This window comes from Drosophila simulans, chromosome 2L, assembly GCF_016746395.2.
Source record: "Drosophila simulans strain w501 chromosome 2L, Prin_Dsim_3.1, whole genome shotgun sequence".
NCBI classification, from domain to species: Eukaryota; Metazoa; Arthropoda; class Insecta; order Diptera; family Drosophilidae; genus Drosophila; species Drosophila simulans.
The window spans coordinates 21854961-21876538 of NC_052520.2; the positions used below are offsets into that span (position 1 = coordinate 21854961).

At 38.3% G+C, this 21578-nt stretch overlaps 3 protein-coding genes and 1 long non-coding RNA gene across 13 annotated transcripts in view; 2 read left to right on the plus strand and 2 right to left on the minus strand.

Annotated features, from left to right (window-relative positions):
- The first annotated feature begins 4858 nt into the window (after nt 1-4858).
- Nucleotides 4859-8710, plus strand: LOC6733120. The gene is made up of 5 exons (XM_002080161.4): nt 4859-5230; nt 5301-6713; nt 6773-7060; nt 7121-7247; nt 8317-8710. Exons 1-5 carry the CDS (start codon nt 4922-4924, stop codon nt 8472-8474), a joined length of 2295 nt encoding a protein of 764 aa, XP_002080197.1. The 5' UTR covers nt 4859-4921; the 3' UTR covers nt 8475-8710.
- Nucleotides 8711-15221: 6511 nt separating this feature from the next.
- On the minus strand, nt 15222-16903 carry LOC6733121 (cyclin-K). Its single transcript, XM_002080162.4, has one exon. The coding sequence runs from the start codon at nt 16704-16706 to the stop codon at nt 15504-15506; it is 1203 nt and encodes a 400-aa protein (XP_002080198.1). The 5' UTR covers nt 16707-16903; the 3' UTR covers nt 15222-15503.
- A 1228-nt stretch (nt 16904-18131) lies between these two features.
- Nucleotides 18132-20620, minus strand: LOC120285833. Its single transcript, XR_005545124.2, has 2 exons — nt 20490-20620; nt 18132-19820 (listed from the first exon to the last, which is right to left on the minus strand). It is a non-coding gene; the product is annotated as an uncharacterized LOC120285833 (long non-coding RNA).
- The window catches only part of LOC6733122, a 34185-nt gene continuing 30869 nt past the window's right edge, over nt 18263-21578 (plus strand). For 8 of the 10 annotated variants that reach the window (XM_039298641.2, XM_039298645.2, XM_039298646.2 and 5 more), the window contains exon 1: nt 20707-21141. The gene's annotated coding sequence lies outside the window, so the exon portion shown is untranslated. Of the gene's footprint in view, nt 18638-20706; nt 21142-21578 lie in introns of those variants that run through there. The other 2 variants (XM_039298643.2, XM_039298642.2) reach the window with 2 other exon arrangements.

The following is a 21578-nucleotide window of genomic DNA, read 5'->3' on the forward strand; positions in this document are numbered from 1 at the left end:
AAGATAATCATGCTTTTCAACGTAATAGGACCATTTGATGCTAAAACTTCACATCTAGTATTTTGAATAGGAAGACAAAATATATTTTAATTTTTATAGATCCTAAGGCATTTAGTACTCGTTTTGTTCAGTTTGGTTCACAGTTATTTTGATTTTGTTCGTCTGGATTGTTTTGTTTGGTATGGATTGTATTGATTGTGGTCATAATTCATGATTGTTCAAAATAATTAGGTTGAAATTGTACAGTAACAAAGGTCTTAGTCGTTTAGTCGTTTGGTAATAGGGAAGTTAGTATTTTTAGATGTAGAGGGTTGTTGTAGTTGAGGGTATGTATTTATTTATATATTTATTTGTATATGTTATTTGGGGATTTTGGGATTTGTCGGGATGTAGTGGGAAGGGATTTTTTGGAATAATTGGTTGTGTGTGTGTTCATGTATTGGGGTTGGGTCGGAATTAATTAGGTGCCTGACACATAGGTTGATTGTTTGGCATCTGCCTATCATATATCGATTAAAATTAGGTTGGAAGGGTTGAGAAATTGTGGGTAACTTGGTCGTTGTTGATCTTGGGTATTTGTATTGAATTTGTGTGATTAAGATTTAAGTTTTGATTTAATTCAAAATTAATATGTTCTTCATAAATTCCCTAATTTTGTGCAATAGTAACAAGGATCTTAAGTCTGTAATATCGTGATGAGCTAAGATAGTAAAAAATTGTATTGGCAGTTTCCTTGTCAGTATCTTAATAGAGTCTTTAACAGCCTGAATATAAATTAGAAAATCCGGTTGGTAACATTCCAGGTGTAATTTCGAAACCAACAATTGACGTCGTTTTCCTCTTCTCCGCAGAATGCTCTTAGATTTCCTTTGTAAGGTGTCTCCCTGAAGTTCTCCAGTAGTTTGTAGTTCGGTGTTTGGGGCTTAAATTCTGAGATTAGTCTGAATTTGAGGGTTGGCCAATCCAAGTTCCTTTCGATGGCTCCAAGTAGAATCCTCTGTTGTCGCCCATTATTGGTTTGGTAGAGTGAAATTACGTAGTCCATGCTGCTGACGAAGGTGTGGGGGGTTTCTGGATCACCCTTGAAGGGCATGATGTCTTTTAGCCGGCGACGGCCTTCAGAGAGGGTGTTGTCAATTATTGGTTGTGCCATTCTAATTTTGTATTTATTTATTATATTTTTTGTTTGTTTTTATTTATAAAAGTTTTCAGAGTTTACCGAGAGTTTTTAGGGTATAATCTCTTAGAATTTCAAAACTAATATTTAAAATTTTGTAAATTGTAAATATTGTATTTTGTTCTTTTATTTTTTTTCATTTTAACTTCTTGTAGTTTTTATTTCGAATTGTAATCCCTTATGTTTGTATATTTTATTTTAACTTGTTTCACTTATTATAGTTTTTATTTCAAATATTTATTCACGTATGTTTGTATTGTTTAAATGTTATTGGACTTATTGGATTGTCTAATATTTTATTAAAACGATTATTAAAACAATTAAGTGCCTTATTGTTTATAGTTCTTCGAAATAAAGTATTGACTGGTTTGGGTGGCGAAAATACGTCAATATATACTTCATATAGTCGGAAACGATTCCTTCTGCCTGTTACATACTTTTTACTCTATGAGTAACGGGTATAAATATATGTGACGACTTTTGATTAAGAGCAACTCAGAACGCCCTGATCTTGGCAAGCTTTCAACGTTGGAAAAAATTCACAGATCGCGGTGAAAAATTTGTTTAAGCACTACGTGGCTTGATGCTAATTTTTGGTGTGTTGATATTAATTGCGGCTCAAATGCGGGGATGTCAGCTTTTACCTCTCGGTCACCACCCTCTAAAGTTGGAGTTGATTAATTTGCGACAGACTCCAATCTACAGCTGCACGCCGATCGTAGTAGTCAGAAACACCCATTTGAACTGGGTTCGACTGGGAAGTTTATGGCAAACCAGGCCATAAGAATCAAAATGGGTGTAGACACGAAGGCAGCCAATATTAACCCTACACATAGCAACTGTACCCCAAAGCGGGACATGCGAACTATAAAGATCTACCAAATAGGTGAGGCCGATCCATATTTTTCTGATTCAGGAGCTGAGTGTTTCCTATTAAAAGAAAAACAATAGAGAATGCTGTAGTCGCGTTCCCCGACTATCAGATACACGTTAATCAGCTTGTGCAAACGCGAAAACAATCATTTTTCTGGGATATCGATAGATATTGGCGAGTAAAATGAAAAAAGAAATGAAAAGCTGAACTTGCAGAAACATTGAAAGCCAAAGTTGGAAGTGCTTTAAAGTTTATAAATGGTATTCCAAATAGCCGAGTCTACATTTTGATCGTAGCACAAAGAAGGAGACTTTTATTAGACTTAACGACGATATGCAGCACTAGATAGCCAGTGCTGGCTTTTCCTATAACATGAACAACAACTGCATCGAAAGATACAGAGAAACGGCCGAAATAGGTGCCTGCCAGTAATACCGCGAGCATTCTAGGGGTCCATGATAAACCATGTCCCTGAAGCTATCATGCACTTGGGTTGGAAAAGGACCTTGGATATACACGCAGTATTGGTTTCAAAATAGGTCCAAATACGTGCGAAAATTTGTGGAGAATTGCATTACATGTAAATTGTCAGTCAACCTCAGGCAAAGTCGAAATGGAATTGCATTCCATACTGAAAGTCTCCATACCACGGCACAGTGCATATCAGCATATGTAGATATGCAGCGGCAAATGAAGTGGTAAGAATGACATCAAAGAATATGTGATACTTCGTAAAGACGCTAAGTATGTTCTTCTGCATAACACATTCTGCCTCGACACTAACAGCTGCGTTGATGCATATTTATGCATTTGTGAATTTTTGGTGTTCCGAGTCGGTTGATAGCGACCGCAGTGTTACCAGCAGTAACTTCAAACAGTTTTAGTTTTGTAGTCTCAACGGATGCTAGCCGCGCAAATGGCCAGGCTGAGCGCGTGATGAGCTCTTTGAAGGCTATGCTAACAGCTGTAGAGACGAGAAAGAGATCATGGCTGGTAGCTTTACATTTAGTTCAGTTGGCTATGAATTGCACGGCCAATAGAGTCACAAAAAACCGTCCTTTGGAACTATTAACTGGTAAAAAAGCCACTGGACCACTGGTTATGGTATTAATAGAGGAAGAACAGTTCATGTTCATATCATGCTAAGTTATAAACTGAATGAATGAAATAAATGAAATGTTATCCTAAATGTTATGTTAGAAACGAGTATCCGTCAAATATTATTTATTATACCAGTTACTCGTAGAGCAAAAGGGTATACTAGATTCGTTGCAACGTTTGTAGGCAGAATGAAGCGATTCCGAACATATTAAGTATATATATTCTTGATCAGGATCAATAGCGGAGTCGATCGAGCCATGTCCGTTTGTCCGAATGAACGTCGAGATCTAAGGAACTATTAAAGCTAGAAGGTTAAGATTACGCGTACAGATTCAAAAGAAAAAGATGCAGCGCAACCCGTGTTTTTTCATATTTTTATTAGTCGTGGAACATCCATGTACATACACATACAGTTGCGGTAACAATAATAGCACCATAATCACATTTCGTGTTTGTCCCAGCGTCCCATAGTAACAATATATACGTACATTTTCTGAAATTGCAGAAAACCGCGAATCATATTGATTGATATATTTCATTTGAATTTATGTTTTCCTTATCTTTTCCTTTCTTTTCAAATTATGTTTACAATTATGTTTTTGGTTTAACAGCATAAATCAGGTACATATTTGCGTCTTTGTATTTTGATTATTATATTATTATTTCCAATACAGGGAATTCAGAAATTAATGGACTTTTAGTTCAGCAAAATAAACAATGATATATTTATTAACGCGGGTTTTGTTTGTTATATTTTATACTCAATAACAGTCTTCCCGATACATGATTCTGGAAAATATCCAGAAACGAAAGTATTGAAATATATATATTCTCGTATAATTGTCTCGGATTTCAGTGAATGCTTACAGATGCTTTTTAGGGAGTGCTCACAGATGCGTTGCATGGGAAGTATGAAAGAGGGACTTACGCCAGGCAAACGGGAATGCTGTGACCCCGATGTGAACCTGTACTTAATTCCAGGCATAAATATTTTCCAATGTAGTGATGCATTTAGGATGTATCGAAAAGAATGAAAGTGCAAAACCGAATGACATTTGGACTAATATGCAAGAGGTTGTTGACGTCCTTGGCAACATTCGTGAAATAGACGTACAGCTATTAACCATTTTGCTGCTTAGCCGAAGGGTACAATCGATATTTCATTTTGCCGATTTCTATCGATATTAAAACATATTAAAATACGAAACGAAGCCTAAAATAATCTGAAATTATTTTATTTCGCCATTTCTTTGATATATTTCTCAAAATTTTGAAGGGTTATCTGATGTACACATGTGGAAATTATTTTGTAATAGCTGTTAAATACGCCTACTGACAGGAGTCCGGAAAATCAATAAAATGAAAGAGATAAGAACTAGTGAATACTATTTGTCGTAAATTTAGCTCACCTAGTTTTTATTCAATATTATAATGTAAAGGACGTACATTTATTACGCAATCATATATATGATTTTTTATGCTCTTCAATTACAGCAAAAGTGAATTATAAATGTATTTTTCCCAATTATTACGTTCTGAAAAACAAAATTGGTATTTGCTTATAAAGGATCAGCATTGTCTTATCACTGAAACGGTTAGCTTGAAATTAGTTGCCTTGTATTTTGACCTTGAGATTTTTAAAGTTCACGCATCAATTTGGCTGTGTGAATAGGTCGCATAATTGTCTTGGCATTAATTATTGTAAGCGGCTGCCGACGGTTTTTTTTACCGTTGCGCCATCTGGTAACACTGCCCAGGCCGCAAATGGAATGGATTTTCGAGAGCTCGATAAATTAAACTGGCGTTTGCATCTGAGTAACAATAACAATATCGTTAATTATAGTGCAAACCGACACCGCGGTCCTGATGCGGCAGAAGAGCGACGCCCGGAGCTCTTAGTCAGCCAAGTCAATTGTGGGACCGGTGTAAAGACAATGGGCACAAACCAAAAACGAGCAGCAACAACATCAGCGCAGGCCGTAGCGGTGGATGAGCAGGTCGTTGTAGCCGGGGGAAATGGCGCGACCACGGCAGAGGAGTGCCCTGCAGCGACCATGGCCGCAGAGGATGGCGATAAGGGAAGTAACCGCCGCTTGAAGCACAAAAAATTATGTTCATTATGTTATGTTCTGTTTACCCTTCAAACAGGTGGAAAGTGCTTCCTACTGCGAACTGGATCTGGACGTGGCAAGCTACGGGCTTGCAGCAGCTGCCCTCTCATCCTTTGAAGCCGCCGCTTGTGGCTATAACTCTAGCCGCACTTCCATAAACAACTCAACCGAAAATCTGAGCTATGCCAGTGACAATTTTTACGGCGACGATCTAATTTTGCTGGACGACAACGACGTGAACGCGGAGGAGATATCTATCAACTACGACGACTGCGTCTACGCTTACCGTGGTGAAGGGGCTGATTTTGACATGAACATGGAGATCATCGCCACGGGAAGGGTAGCCGGGCAACACTTCGACCTTGGCCGAGGACCAGTGAATACTATGGGAGGCGATAGCCTCATTTGCGGCGAAGATGAGACGGAGTTTCTTGAAATGGACTTTGAGCCAGACCCCTCATCAGAGTTGGAGCTTGTTGGCGGAACCCACGATATGACCATCCTTCCGCACGCCAATTTGTTGTTAATGCAACGCGACTATAGCCAAATGAACAGCATAGGCGGAACTACTTCTACGCAGGAAGGACAGCTGCACAGCTCGCCGATAGATGATTTTCCGCAGGACGACCTTATGCAGCAGCAAAAGCTACGCCTTAGTAAGAAGTTCGCACGCATCAGCTTGAATCTAGATAAAATCAAAGACGTTGGTGCTGGTGGAAGTGGCGTGGACATAGATTTAAATGAGCAAATAGTTATTGACTCGGAAAAGCGAGCTGAATCCTCCGGAAGCTTTCAGGCTCATTCCTTGCCCAACCCATTGCACACAGGCTCAAATTTTTCGCGCAGCACTAGTGTCACCAGCGAACACCCAGAGCCTAAGATGACTGGTGCTAAGCCAAAGCGTTTTTTGCACACCTCGTCTGTGATGACTAAAAGCTCCTCATACAAGTCGCGGCGCTCTCATCCATCAGCTAGCTTCGACGAACGTTGCTACAGCTGCACTGATTTCCGGGCAACAACATGCCAGCAGCAACAGTCAGGGTCGAAGTCAAAGCAAGATCAAGTGGCTCCTATACTGGTGACTCCTGCGACTGTTGGGACTTTGACCACGTCTTCTTCGTGCACGGCCCAATTTGACTTGGGAATAACCGAGGAGAACTGCTTAGACTGCCTAGAAAAGGAGTTCTTGGCCAATACCATAGGCAAAGTCGTAGACCCGGGGACATGTCCTAAGTGCCGTAGATCAGCTGGCAGTCGGGGCAGTAGTATTTCGCTTTACTCGCGGTCAGATCAGGTTCGCTGTCGTAGCGGATCCCCAGTATACTTCGATGGAGGTCCGTTCGCCGGCTGGCACAGCTTATCAGCAACCGGAATTGTTTCTGGTTCCAATTTGGGTCCACCCTGCAACCAAAGGTTTATTTCGTGTGATAATAGTTTCAACGGTCTACAGGTATGTAAACGCATGCTATATTAATTGTGTATAGTGAATTTACCCACACTCGCGAATAGCTCCTCAATCAAGGCTATCTGACTGAGCCACTGGTGGCAAGTCTCTCTACAGGAAAGACGTGCGATGAGGAGCACCTAGTGCAAGCGCTAGATAAACTGCGCGTACCCTATGACAGGGAGCTACTTCATGGCTATTTCAAGCAATTGGCTAAGCGGCGACGGACGGAAAGCAGTGTCAATCTCAAACAGCTCTTAATACAGGCCTCAAAGCAGCAGGGAAACCATCGCAAGCTCAAACGGTTGATCGAGATGGCGACCCACCAACAGCTAATTGTACAATTTAAGAGGGTAAAATCAAAAACATATCGTACACACTTTTTTACCTAATGCAACACATTTTTCCAACAGAAAGCTGGAGGAAAAACTGAATTGGTGCCTATAAATGTGAGGGACATACTTAATGCCTGGGCACGTTGTCGAGATCTTTCCCTGCTTCAGCAACTAGATGACCGCTTTCATTGCGCAAACGTGATGGGTAAGATGTTCTATAGTGTTGTTTTTTCTTAGTATGTATATTCAAGTTTTAGCCGGTATTTTACATATTTAGTAAAAAAAAAAATTTGTTCTAATCATAAAAGAGACCGCTATAGTCGACTTTCCCGACTATCAGATACCCGTTACTCAGCTAGTGGAAATGCGATCGAGAAATTTCATAATTTTTCTGGGATATCGATAGCTGTTGGTGAATTAAATGAGAAAACCCTTAAAAGTGTTCAAAAGTGTGAGCGTGGCAAAACGTTTTTTGGCAAATCGATACCATTTTACTGCACGAGTAACGGTTATAAATATAGCGATGAACTGTAATTAGTTAATTATAGCTTAATGAATTGAATTGATTTGATTTTAAAACGGCCTGGTTTTTGTAATACTTTAAACATTTTTAAAAATATTAAGTAATGGTATCTTTAAATTTAATAAAAAAAAGGACTGCAGGTTTCGTAGGAGTGCCAACAATTTATTAATTATTATTATGAAAAAAAATATCCTTAAAATCCGCCATATTATCGCAAACGTAGAGATCGGGCCATGTATCTTAATTATATAACCTCAAAGCGTATGCCTTGCGAAAACAATGTATTCTATAAATTAACTTTAACTTATGTCACGTTTAAAATATACATATCATAGTGTACCTAGTGGACTAGTAAGTATTGTTACCCCGGGATTTAATTGTAAACTAATGACATTTTGTCATCAACACAATACACGCTAATTGCATTCTGAGTGGGTGCTCTTTGGATAAAATACGTGTTGACGATCAAGATGCTCTTAAAATTTTCCGATCATAATTAACCAGTAGTGGTTCCTTCCTAAAATAAATGAATTTGACATTAATTTTGGTGGTCCATCAGACTACATAATTTGCTACCGTAAGGAAAGTCAATTAATGACATGAGGGAATGATATAGTCGATTTCTTCGAATTCGATATTTCCGTTACTTAGCCAGTGGGCGTAACAATTTTTGTATGCTTTACAAATCAACAAATCATTTTAAAATGTATTAAATTTTTTTTTTTTTACAAAATTACATTCTATTTTTCAGGAAGGGTTGGTCACATCGTGCGTCAGGCAACAGTAGCAGCATCCACGCAAGCACAGGCCTCGTCGTCAACCTCCTTTTGTAAACGCACTCTGCCTGAATATTTAATGATCCCGCAGTATTATATGAGTGGGGTGCTGACTCTAACCCGCAAATGTTAGGACGTATTTGCACAACCATTTAATTATTTTCACACTAAGCCCCGGAACACATCATCTCTCTAGAGATTAGCCCAGTTATATTGTGTAATGCTTAGTCCAGTTTTATTGTTTAATTCTTTTTAAATAAGTCATCTTCCATATTAAATCAGGTGATCGCATGGCCGTGACCCACCGTTTAAGTCGAGTTCACGAGTCTCTCCGCTCTATAAAACGAAAATAAAGAAACTCAAAGTTTAGTATGTGTTTAAATCTCAAAAAGGTTATCTATGTAGGCCATAATATACATGTCTCAATACAAATATATCTGCCTCGCCTATAAACCAACGCCTTACATTGTAATGTGCAAATACGTTTACGGAATACGATATACATACATATGTAGTATACCCGTTACTCGTAGAGTAAAAACAAAGACAATAGAATATTCTTGTGTCTTTGGTAGAAGGGTATACTAGAGTCGTTGAATACGTTGCATACGTTGACGTATGTAACAGGTAGAAGGAAGCGTTTCCGGCCATATAAAGCAAATATATTCTTGATCAGGATCAATAACCTTGTCGATCTAGCCATGTCTGTCCGTCCGTATGATCTTCAGATGAGCATACAGATCTCAGAGACATAGAAGCAGCGCGAGTCGGGGAACTCGATTATAGCATTCTCCCTTGTTTTGTTATTGGCCTTTTTAGTTTGTTTGGTTAGAGAGTTAGCGCTATGCTATACAAACAATTGTGATACAGAAGCTCTTTTAAAACACTGATGGCCAGAAAAGGCAACATAAGGTAACAGTTATTTAATTGTGTGACAGCAAGAATTTTTCAACACTAAATTTCAGGACTGTGCAATTCCAGTGCTTAAACTTTTCTCATAACTCTGGCTATTATGCACGTCGTTCAAGGACCGTTACGCCACATAATTGCTACTGCGGATATTTTGATAATATAAATAAAAATAATTTAATAAAAGACATTTTCTAACTCAACTCATCTCAGTTGGTCATCGTCTTCCTGAAATCCACTTTGGCTCGTCCACGTCGATCTTCTTTCGCCATCGTTGTTACTCGTCTTTAATCTTACTTTAGCGTTATATATATATATATTCATGCCTATGGATGTATGAAAAACCCACCCCCCATATATTGGCAAAAATATTTATCGGATTGGTGGCTAGCTCAGAAAAAAGGGTATACATTCGAATGGAATTATTAAGACAATCAGAACTTTATTACATGCTTTTTACAAGAAAGGGATCTTGCAAGCGGCTTATAACTAAAATGAATTTGCTGATAGGTTTTATCTAAGAGTTGCCTGTGCATAGAACGACATATTTCTTGCTGATCCAAATTTTGGTTTTGCTTTAAAACTCACTGTTACTTTTCAACGAATCTAGTATACTCGTATAACTAGTAAGTCGGCTACTAAAAACCAAATCAAATCAAATTCAGGTCGTGAACGACTTACTATCATAAAGATGTTCTGTCAAGTTGGCTTGTTGACCATTTTATATACAATTCTATTGACATAAGCATATTAGGTGTATCTAGTTAGCCTTAAGTACGGTTAGATTTACTCAATAAAATTAGTTGGAGTATTGACAAGTACAATCTTAATTTATTCCCTTCGACAGAGGTGGTCCTATATCATAATCACACAATCAACAGGGTTATGTCTAGTTGCGACTTGAAGATTTGAAGGGAAGAACTGTACGTCAGGCATATAAGTCGGGCACAAACAAATGCAAACTTGTAAAATATATCATCGCATTATAATCCAGTCGTCAAACGTGTAGATCCCTTGACATTCTATATGGCAATAAGAGGGTAGTGATCAGAAAACAATCAGAACACAATTTAGTCTAACAGATTTTGTCCTAGCTTCAAACCTTAATACATAATATAAAACATTACTATTCCGATTACACTATTTATTTAGATGTATTATTTAGCCCTTAAGAAAACGGCAATAAGTAATACTTTAAAACGTATTTCCTTCATATTATATTAATTTTATATAATATTTAGTTATTTCTGAGAAAGATTTACGCATTGAAAAATTTATATTTATTATTATTTAATCGCAAAAATATTTTGATAAGTGTTTCATGTTTTAACACTATATTTGGAATGGTTATAACAAAAATAAAAGCAACTCTGGACATCGGACAATGCAGTCAGCGAAAAGTGAAAAGATTGAGACGTTTGAAACGAAGCAAGTCAGCGAATTGAGACGAAAGTAGTTGAGGTATTCGAAGGCATAGCACGGTAGATATTCCATCAAAGAGGCTTGGATCGAGGAAATCGATTTTATGAAATTTGAAAGATGAAAAAGAATTAATTATTTTTAAAGGATTTTACTAGCAGTTTTACGAAAGCGACATGGGAGAGGGAAGCTTTTATAACGAAAGATAATGGTACCGCTGAGGTGCCGTGGAGCTTTATTATGTTCCCAAAGTTGGCAGCAAATAAACAAATGAATTTATGAACTGATGGCGACTGCGAGACACGAAAGTCAGCAAACTATAAAGACTAATTTTAAAGAATTTTGTAGGAGGTGAGTAAACGGAATTTCTTTTTTTTAAGGTTAGGAAAACGATAAAAGCTAATGTTAAAGTGTGGGAAAGCGTTTTTTTCTCTCCGAGAAGACCGATACTATATTTAAAGTCTTATATTTTCTAAGTATTCCATTTTCAAAATTCTAAAGGCTAAAAGTGGAAAAATAGCCATTTAAAAATTGAATTGTATTGAAGAACATTTATTATTTTCGAACATTTTTGCATTTAGCCTGGAAAACGAAACCCTTGGCCACGGCATAAATTTTGTATCCAAGTGCCCAGCACCCACCTACGCAGGAAATTGCAGTGCGCAAGCAACGCAGACACATAACACTATGTACGTACATCCCAGAAATTATGAAAACAGCCAAAGAGCTATTATACATACCCGTTACCCGTAGAGTAAAAGGCTATACAAGATTCGTTGAAAAGTATGTAATACGCAGAAGGAAGCGTTTCCGACCATGAAGTAAAAAGTATATGTCGAAGCGCGACTCTTCGAATTCTGGGAATTGTTTCTATGATCGATCTATGATCTATGATTCTGACCAGCCTCTGCAGCTGTGTGAAGTTTGATTGGTTGAGCTGATCGCAACTTGCTGTGCTGCGCCCCAAAATTACAAAGCTAATAAGCAAAATGGATGAGACTCCCCTCTTACAGACATCAGAAGTGGGCTCGCCTTCGCCAAAAGAGCCCAGATCTGATCAGTATATGGCTGCCTTGGAAACACAAAACCGTAACTTCATGGAAATAATAAAAACCATGCACGCACCGAGAGCATCGGATCGCTGGAGCGGATCCATCTGCATGGTGCACCACCGTGGATTTAATCTTTGCACATAATGCGCTGGTAGGCGTGCGCTCGTAATAGCGTTGAGCAAAGCGTTAGAAGGCAGTGCATCGCAATGGCTGTAGCAGATATGCTTCGCGGGCATCACATGGCCGCAGTTTAAGGAACTGCTCATACAGCGATTCGTAGGGATTGAGACGCCGGCTGCCATTCTCATGAACGTTTTGAACGGACGTTGGGTGTTTACGACAAATAAGGCTAGGCGCAATGAGCTTCGCCAAAAGCTGCAAGCTTACGCCTTCAAGAAACGTAACAACAAAGATGATTCTGGCGCAGAAAAGAAGAAGTTAAGAATGCAGTCGCAGACCAAGTGTCATTCTTGTGGGACAGTTGGCCAAAATGTTTTAAATGAGACTAAATGGGACATGTGGCGTCTGAATGTCCCAAAGGCAACAACAAATATCGAAAAACAAGTTGACGTGTGCAAATTATGTGAGCCAAGTGAATTATTCTTCTGAATTGGGTGAGCCCTTTCCATTCTGGCTGGCAAGAGAATTAATAATCTAGTTATTTAAAGAGGAATTGGTGACAATATAGTTAAGAGCCACTTGCAAATACAGTCCAAATGTCTCAATTTAATTTAGAAATGTTGTTTCATGTTGTAGTGGACAACTATTTAAAGCACGACCTAATGATTGGTCAATCATGATTGACTGAATCTGATAAAGTTAGTATTTACAAATCCAAAGTTATTAATGCCGTTCAAAATAATGCACCTGAGAACAGTTTGGAAATACTTTTCGACACCAATACAGAATTAAGTGATAATGATAAATGTAAATTAAGAAATATATTGGAAAAGTTTGTCGATAGTTTCGTAACTGGGATACCAAATAAGTATGTAACGACAGGTGCATTGGAAATTCGTTTTGATAAGAAGATAAGAATCGTAATCGATAAGAATAAAACTGTTCAAAGGCGCCTATATCGACTCAGCGTAGATGAGAAGCTGATCGTGCGCTAAACTTAAATACGATTTCTGATAAGTTTCCATTGCCGCTGATTTCGGATCAAATAGATCGTTTGCGGGGTGGTAAATATTTTTCCATTTTAGGCATGTTCCGAATACCGATTCATCCAGATTCTATAGAAAGAACAGCATTTGTGACTACAGAGGGTCAGTACGAATTTCTGGCCATGCCATTTGGTCTAAAGAATGCGTCGTCTATTTTTCATAGCCTATTCCTATGCAGTTGCTCACATAGACGATGTGCTGGTAGTTGCGAGTATAAAGGAGGGAGAGGTTGAATACAGTGCTAAAAGCGTTATCAGAGGCATGGCTCTCGATCAATAAAAAATTGTAATTTCCTTATACAGGTATAGAGTACCTAGGATTCTACATCAAGGATGGAGAAATTAAATCAAATTCTCGTAAGATAGAAGCTCTTTCTGTTTTATCTCAGCCAACCTCGGCAACGCAGTTAAGGCTAAGTTTATATTAAGTTTATAGGTCTGGCATCGTAATTCAGACAATTTGTTCCACGATTTTTAGAGAAGATGAAGCCACTGAATCAATTAACCTCTAACCTAAATGCTTTTGTTTGTTAGGAGGAACACGAGAAGATACGGCAGAATATTATCAAAGTGCTTACATGTGACCCCGTATTGACCATATTCCTGAGCTTCCAATTGAATTGCATACTGATGCCAGTTCAGATGACTTCGGCGCTATGCTCATGCATAAAATAGAAGGAAACATAGAGTAGTCGAATATTATAGCAAATGCACGTCAACATCAGAAGCCAAATATCACTCGTATGAGTTAGAGACGCTAGCTGTCTATAATGCAGTAAGACATTTTAGACATTATTTGCACGGTACAAAATTTGTTGTGTATACTGATTGCAATTCGTTGAAACTTTAGTGTAGAATATCGCAGGAGTAGCCAAATGGCTCACGTGGATTTTTTATCACGAAATCCGATTCCCACAGTTTCAAGTGCCATAAGCAAAGTAGATAAAGTTCGTGGTGATCTGGCGACAATAACAGATAATTGGCTATTAGCCGAACAGCATCTTGACTCTTGCTATCTTGACTAAAGCTGTAAAGTCAAGTATGTCTTTCTTTGGAGTTCCCAGTCGTATTATAGCGGATCAAGGCAGAAGTTTTGCCAGCAACAAGTTCCGAGAGTTTTGTTCAACAAAAAAGATTGTTTGGACTTAATAGCTACAGGTGCCAGCAGAGCAAATGTCAATTCAGCGATCATGCCAAGACGCGTTGGCAGAAATCCAGCTAATTATGAATTGTACCACAAATCGAGTCACTAAAGCAAGTGCTTTGGAATTGCTGATAGGAAGAGAAGCTAGGCCTTTTGGGTTGGCAGTACGACAAAGGTTTGATAAAAACAAAGCAAAAGTAGTTCGGTATAAAGTCGCTGATCATGAGTTACTGAAAAACGAGGAGCGTCATCAAACGAAGCTTGACCCCAAATGTAAAGACCCATTTCAGGTAATTAATGTACTAGATGGTGATCGATACGAGTTGAAGTTGTTAGTTAATAAGCGAACATATAAATATTCGCATGAATGGCTAAGAGCGCTACCAGACAGACAATTGACAGCAGAATGTAATGGTGACTCCCAAATAGTGGCAAATAGTAGAATTCATCTTCCAACACTGGAAACTCTTAGTGAATGCACCTAGAAAACAGCTTATGTATGGAAAGCAGATCGATAGAAGTGGAGCCAGATTGACTAAGAGAATAAGAATAGTAAATGGTGTAAACAAACAACGGGAAGTTACGTGATAGGCAGCAAATTATGAAATTTCTTGAACATTCCTTTAAGGTCCAGGGGGAGGCAGCTAAAACCCCCCCTGCCCTACCCAGGCGACGCCCTTCTCTCACCTACAAAACGCCCAAAACGCTAACGCCCACACTTTTAAACCATTTTTAAATTTTTTTTTCATTTTATTCCCCAATATCTATCGATACCCCTGAAAAATGATGAAATTTTACGTTCTCATTAACACTAGCTGAGCTAGGTATCTGATAGTGGGGTACTCGACAATAGAAATCTCACTTGTTTTTTATTATATTCTCCAATAACTATCGATGTCCCAGAATAAAGTATAAAGTCAAGATACATAGCTTTTTTGCCTAATCATTCTAAGATGTAATAAGGCAAATTGCTATATTATATATATATATATATCCGGGCTTTGTAGGAATAAACAAATTCCTGTTGGGAGATCCAGCTCGTCAGAAGTCCTTCTAGATTTATTCTAATATATGTTGAATTCCAAGGTAAGGGACCGTATGGACACATTTATCTTCCACTGTTATAAAATTCGCCGTTACGCACGTTCCGCTTTGTCGCAACGTGTCGCCCCAATATCTAAAATATTTTTCTTTAGTTTATTTGGTTTTATTCAGTTTTGGAAACATCACTTCAGCAAAATTATGCTAACAAGTACATGTGAAAGGGTAAGGAACCTAGCTCTACATAGGGAATAAAAATCATTGATAAATACCCCTTCACAAAATTGGGCCTAGAGTGTTACCAAAAAAGAAAACGGAACCGAACCGAACGAAAATCCCCGCTCTAAATTCTATTCTGAACGGTTCGCTAGTCTTAATATACAAATGTTTCTTTTCTTGTTTCTTGTTATTGCATCTACCGAGAGGTCTCTACTAGTACCGCTGCTGCGATGGACGCCCACCGGCGTTGTAGTATCCACTGGATCCTGGTGGCAAGCTAGGCGGCATTGGTGGTGGTGGTGCAGCGCTTCCGCTATAGTGTCCGACCACTGTCTGCTGGACTCCCCAGCCGGAAGAGGGGTACGGCGGCATAGGCACTATCGGCGGGGGCGGCGGTGGAGGTGCATGGTAAAGATGGTACCCGGATGGCTGACCAGGAGGTGTTGGGCCCTGTAACAGATTCTGGGAGTCGCTAGGACCAATGACTGGCACGCCACTGGCTAGGGACTTAATGCTCTGAATGTTGCTAACCTCCAGCACGCCACCGTTGCCACATACTGGGGGCGGCGGCTGTTGGGGAACGGAAAGTGGTCCAATACCCGTAGAATTGGTAAGCTTGCCGGCTTTTGGACTGTCGGCTCTGCTTGGTGGCTTTTGGGGCGGACTGGTCGGCTGAAGCGCTTCTTTTTGAGTTGATTGGTACAGGTCCAGAACTTGGTGGCAGATGTCTTCGAGTATTTCCATCGTAACATCAGACACAAACATGTCCCACCAACGCTGCTGCTGTGGCTGGCGGCCTTCCCAGTCTTGCACAGTGAATTTGCTTAGCTTGCTGGCCAAATGGATAAGAGCCACGGCAATAATCTCCGGTTCCCACTGTAGACAAACTACTGTGCTGAGAGAGTCGTTGACGAAGTTCCACGCCATTTGCACCATCTTTTGCAGCTTCTGCTGGTCGCCTTTGAAACACTTAGCGTACTTTAGGAGAAAGGTGTAAGGATGCTCTACCTGCAAATCGAATTTGATGGTCTGCAGCAGAATACGCTCGAGCGTCATCACCTCCTCCTTAGGGTCGTCTCCAAACGAGTAAAAGTAATTGTCGGTAAGGATGCCGCGTGCAGTTTTAATAATGTCGCGACACTTCTTTGGGGTCTCCTCCACCTTGCCAGCAAAGAATAGGCAGCAGCATGCAGTCACGTATCGGGGAAAACTCCGAAACGAATGAAACATGTAAAATCGGTGAAAATATACAACGCCGGTGGCCATTGTGTTGTGGCCCAAGCCCATTTTGGTGCCGCATTCCATGATAAATCGAGCACCTTCTTTTCTGTACCGCCGCTCCGTTTCGAAGCTTATTCCATCCAAGATCGAGGGCGTCTCCCGCAGCTCCTTTTTGTCGTAATACCAGCACGGCATAGCGCCAATTTTGGCTGCGGGTACTACTAGTAGTCCGCGTCGTTGGATGGAATTTGTGTTGAACCTTTGGCCAAATGGTTTTCAGCAAATGCGCGTGCTGGACCCGATAAACCCCTTTGTTTATTGTAAATAAATCAGTTTTCGATTTTTATGTTCACTTGCAGTGTTACCATGTCTATGATGATAAACCAAAAAACTTGATTGGAAGCCCCTTTTACACCAAGACCATCTTGATTTCGAGTTTACGGAACAACTTCATTGGTAAAGAGATAACGCAAAATATTAACTTCTATCTCTTGCTGTTCACACTGGAAATGTTTTGTGCGTTAGTGCGCTTTGGGAACTTTATTTTGTGATAGAGCTTAAAAAATATGTATATATACACCTGGTTTTGACCGTCCTGTGACTGTTACACTGTATACGCGGAAGAAATGGGACGTTTACACTGGAATTGCATTTCCATGTTTTTGGAATATTGCGTCTTGTTAGGTATAATCCTACTAGAGAACTAGTTGCGTTATTTATTTTTTCATTTGCATTTCCATTTTAAGCATAGATAGCTTTCTTTAAACATTATAAAATGCAATAACAAGATTATGAGCAGTGTAAACGGTTTCTATTTAATAGTAATTACTCCTGGTAAACTGATGGATTTATTATACCCGTTACTCGTAGAGTAAAAGGGTATACTAGATTTGTTAATAAGTATGCAAAGGAAGTAGGCAGAATGAAGCGTTCCCGACCATATAAAGTATATATATTCTTGAATAGGATCAATAGCCGAGTCGATCTGGCCATGTCCTTCTGTCCGTATGAACGTCGAGATCTCAGGAACTATAAAAGCTAGAAGAAGCGTACAGATTCTAGAGACAAAAACGGTGCGTAAGTTTTTTGACCCATGTTTCCACGCCCACAAGCCGCAAAAAACTGCAACGCCCACAGTTTTAAAAAAATGTTGCATATATTTTCATAATTTAATTAGTCGTGTAAATTTCTATCGGTTTGCCAATAAACGCCAAATCGGGCACGGACACACCTTGGAACAATTTTTTAATTCTTTCTCATTTTATTCCCCAATATCTATCGATATCCCAGAAAAATGATGAAATTTCACGTTTGCATTCACACTAGCTGAGTAGCGGGTTGGGGAACTCGACTATAGCATTCTCTGTTGTTTTTATTATAAAAGCGAGTGAGGACATTATATTTAATTAACTAATGTGCGAATTAGTTAATTGGTATTATGTTTGTATAGTTTGTGTTATTTTCCAAAAAAAACGGTATATCTCATTCAAATTACTTAATATTGGAAAACGGAAATGTGAGTTTGATAGAGCTAAACGAACAAATCAGTCGAGATGCATTTTTTTAACGTTCCAGGTTTCATATATAAAATTTAAAATGTAAGAAAAAAGACAAAGAAAGTGATGACAAGCATTTTATATTTCTTTCACCAAGTGATTCAATACAATTCCAGTATTTTAACTTCCATTTAACCAACACTTAGGGAATGTTAATGTTCGTCACTCGTCTGCGGCAATTGCATGCTACGTCTCTGGTTGCGGTGATCAAGGCTGGAGTACCCCCTACGTCGAAAACTATCGACGTATCACAACGATTTCGAACTTCAAAAGGGAAAACAAAAGCAAATGTTGTGTAAATACTAACGTTTGATCACCCCTGATCGCAGATAGCGTCTATGCGGAATGTGTTCCAGGATAACGGAAAGCTACAGATATCGCGTAAAAATGTTTCGTAATTGGAAGCGCAGCTAAGCGTTGCGCTAGGACCGGCGATTGGCAATGTCGGGACGCGGGACCTAGATTACCAGTTTGGCGTACACGGAAAGATTCCCAATTGGTGAACGATGACGATCTTGGTCATATACCCTTGCCCAATTTACAAATTAATCCTGCCAATGCCACGCTCAGGTAGATATTTCCGGATCAACAGAAAAGTTCCTGGCTAGGCGATGTCAACTAACTTAATCGACATTTGATTTCATGGTTATATTTATTCTGGGACCCGGTTTCCTGTATTTCATTTGTAAAGCACAATAAACAACGAAAACGGACATATTTGTAAAATTAAAATATACATATTTAATGACTAGTACCGTCCTATGTGTTTTAAAATAAACATTAAATTATTATGTCCCAAAACTAATGTAGCCACACAAATAATAAATGCATTCCAAAAATGACTTGAGGATTGAAAAATGTGACAAATTCATTTACTTACTAAATTGAAACACATTTGTAATATTTTGTGCATAAGAAAAGTTAGTAGGCAATTAATTTTATTATTATTATTAATTTATGTAAATATATTCCGACATCAAATTATATCTAGAGAGAACGCCATATTCGTGTTCCTAGACTATTACATACCCGGTTAATCAGCACCTATTAAAAAACTTTTTACCGCTCGAATTAGCTTCCGAATAAAATTTTGAAATCGGTACCCAGGGTACCACGTGGGTACCACGTAAAATAAAAAATAAAGAAAATTCCAACGCTTTTTCAGAACTGTGGGCGTGGCAGTTATTTTGTTACTATTTTTTTATAATCCATTGCCATTATCGTATGTCCGTATGAACGCCTCGATGTTAAGAAGATGTTAAGTTAGAGAGTTGAGACTAGACATGCAGATTCATGAGACGCCAAACAATTTTTGGTCATGGCCACTATAACACGCAAAAACTGCCTTACCCACATTTTTGTAAAATGTTTTGACTATTCTTTGTTTTATTGTTTGTTTTGCCAATTTCTATCGCTATACCAAAAACACTTTGAGCCCGCCTCTTCTAACGCCTTCAAAGTTTTAAAAATTTGTAATAGCTTTTCATTTTACATATTCCCTAATTTCTATCGATATGTCAAAAAAACTATGAAAGTTCGCGTTCGCACATCTACTAGCTGGAAATTTTATGATTTTATGCACAACTTCAAATAGAATAACTAAAATGGGCCCATTCCGAGCTCTTTTTACCATTTTTTTTTTTTTTTTTAGAATATACATACATATGTATATAATAGTCGCCTTCGCATACTTTTCTAGTGCGCTTCGTCACTGTCATCCAAGGAAGTATGTATATTAAAGGTACTCCAGGCACTAAAAGAAAATCAAATTGCCTTCGATAAAAGAGATACCGATCGCTGATCGGTAATAATATCTACACTTTCACAATAGGTCTTCCCGCAGTTTACTACATATGTACATATGTAAATGTATACGTATGTTGGTCGCCAAGGACTTTTACAGGAGCTTTTAATTTGTTTTGTAATATACAAGAAAAGCGCTTTTGTTTGCAAACAATAATCTGATTAATCTGAGTCTGCAAATATTACTTACATACATTTTACTTACATTTACATATATTTAACTTATATTTCAAATAATTAGTATAAACTATAAATAATATAAATAATATATGGACATACATACATATGTATGTGTATATTTAAATTGTTGTCAATGCATTCTCATCCGCTTGACATTGTACCTCTTCATTCTGTGTTTAAGAGCTTTCGTTGCGTATATTTGTATGTATATTATTGAATAATTTCAATATATGTATATATTTTAAAAAATTTTCAAAATTTGTTAGTTCAAATTTGCTTACAAATTTCGCACAGAAAAAATCGGAAAAAGTCGCTTTCAACCCATCTAACACAAATTTTACCGCTCCACTGCAGCGGTAATGTCAGATATATATACATACATACATACATATATATGTATGTGCATACATTGCAAAGTTGACTGCGTATTTTGTCTTACCCATTTAGGGGGGTATAAAAAGGGTCCGTGCCATTTTCGTCGCGGCCTTCTCTAGCCGATATTCCTCTTGTATTCCCAATGTTTTGGAACATGCCTGCAAGTATTCCAACCAGTTTCTTTGTTCGCCTTGCTCATGGCTTTAAACGGATCTCTCTCGGGGCTCTTTCGTGTCTCCGCTATATCTCGGTTCTCTCGGCCACGTTTAGTCTAAGACACGTTCACAGCCTTGCTCCGCTCAATTCAGTCTCTATCTGAGCGTTGTCTTTGCGAGTTAGCCATTTGCAATCGTGCGGTCTTTTTCAATATGTAGCCGCCCCAATTACATATGTATTTTGTCTGTGGATATATGTACGATGTATATAGGATATACACATTGGTACATACATATGAACAATGCCTATTTCTCCAGCTTTCGTTACAGTAGTTTTGAGAACTAAGTGTATCTAAGTGTTAACGTGAATATTGAGGGCACAAAACAAAATAGCATAGCAAAGAAAAAAAACTCATTGTAAATAAGACATGGAAAAAAGTTATAAAAGTGACCAGAAGATCGCGGAGAATTCGTTGTCGCGCTTTTCATCTTGCGCAACCGGTCAGGACTCTTTCTACTGAACATTCTATTGTTATTTTATATACGTTTCTATGTACAGATGTATGTATGTATGTTAAAGCCGGAAAAATAAATAAGTTTGGATTTGTACATAACTAAAAATATTTACTGCATTTACAACACAATACATGTAAATGAATATATACATATGCATACATGTAAACACATTGATCGCATTTGCTACTAGAAAGCTCTTAGAGGCCTCACCGCTTTCTATTTGGAAATACATTTACACAGTTATACAAAAGAGATATGTTTAATAAGACCAAAACCAAAACACTTTCGTCGTTTGTTCTACCCTTGTTATTTCAAAAGGAAAACCACAAAAGCTATGTGCTTTGGGTATCCGAACTTTTAAGAACTTGACAACAACATCAACAATAATGAAAAATGTATATACAAAATTTGTATTTGTTATATAATTTTAAAATTAAAAAATTAAAGTTGTTTCTATGGCAGCTATATCATAAAGACAGCGA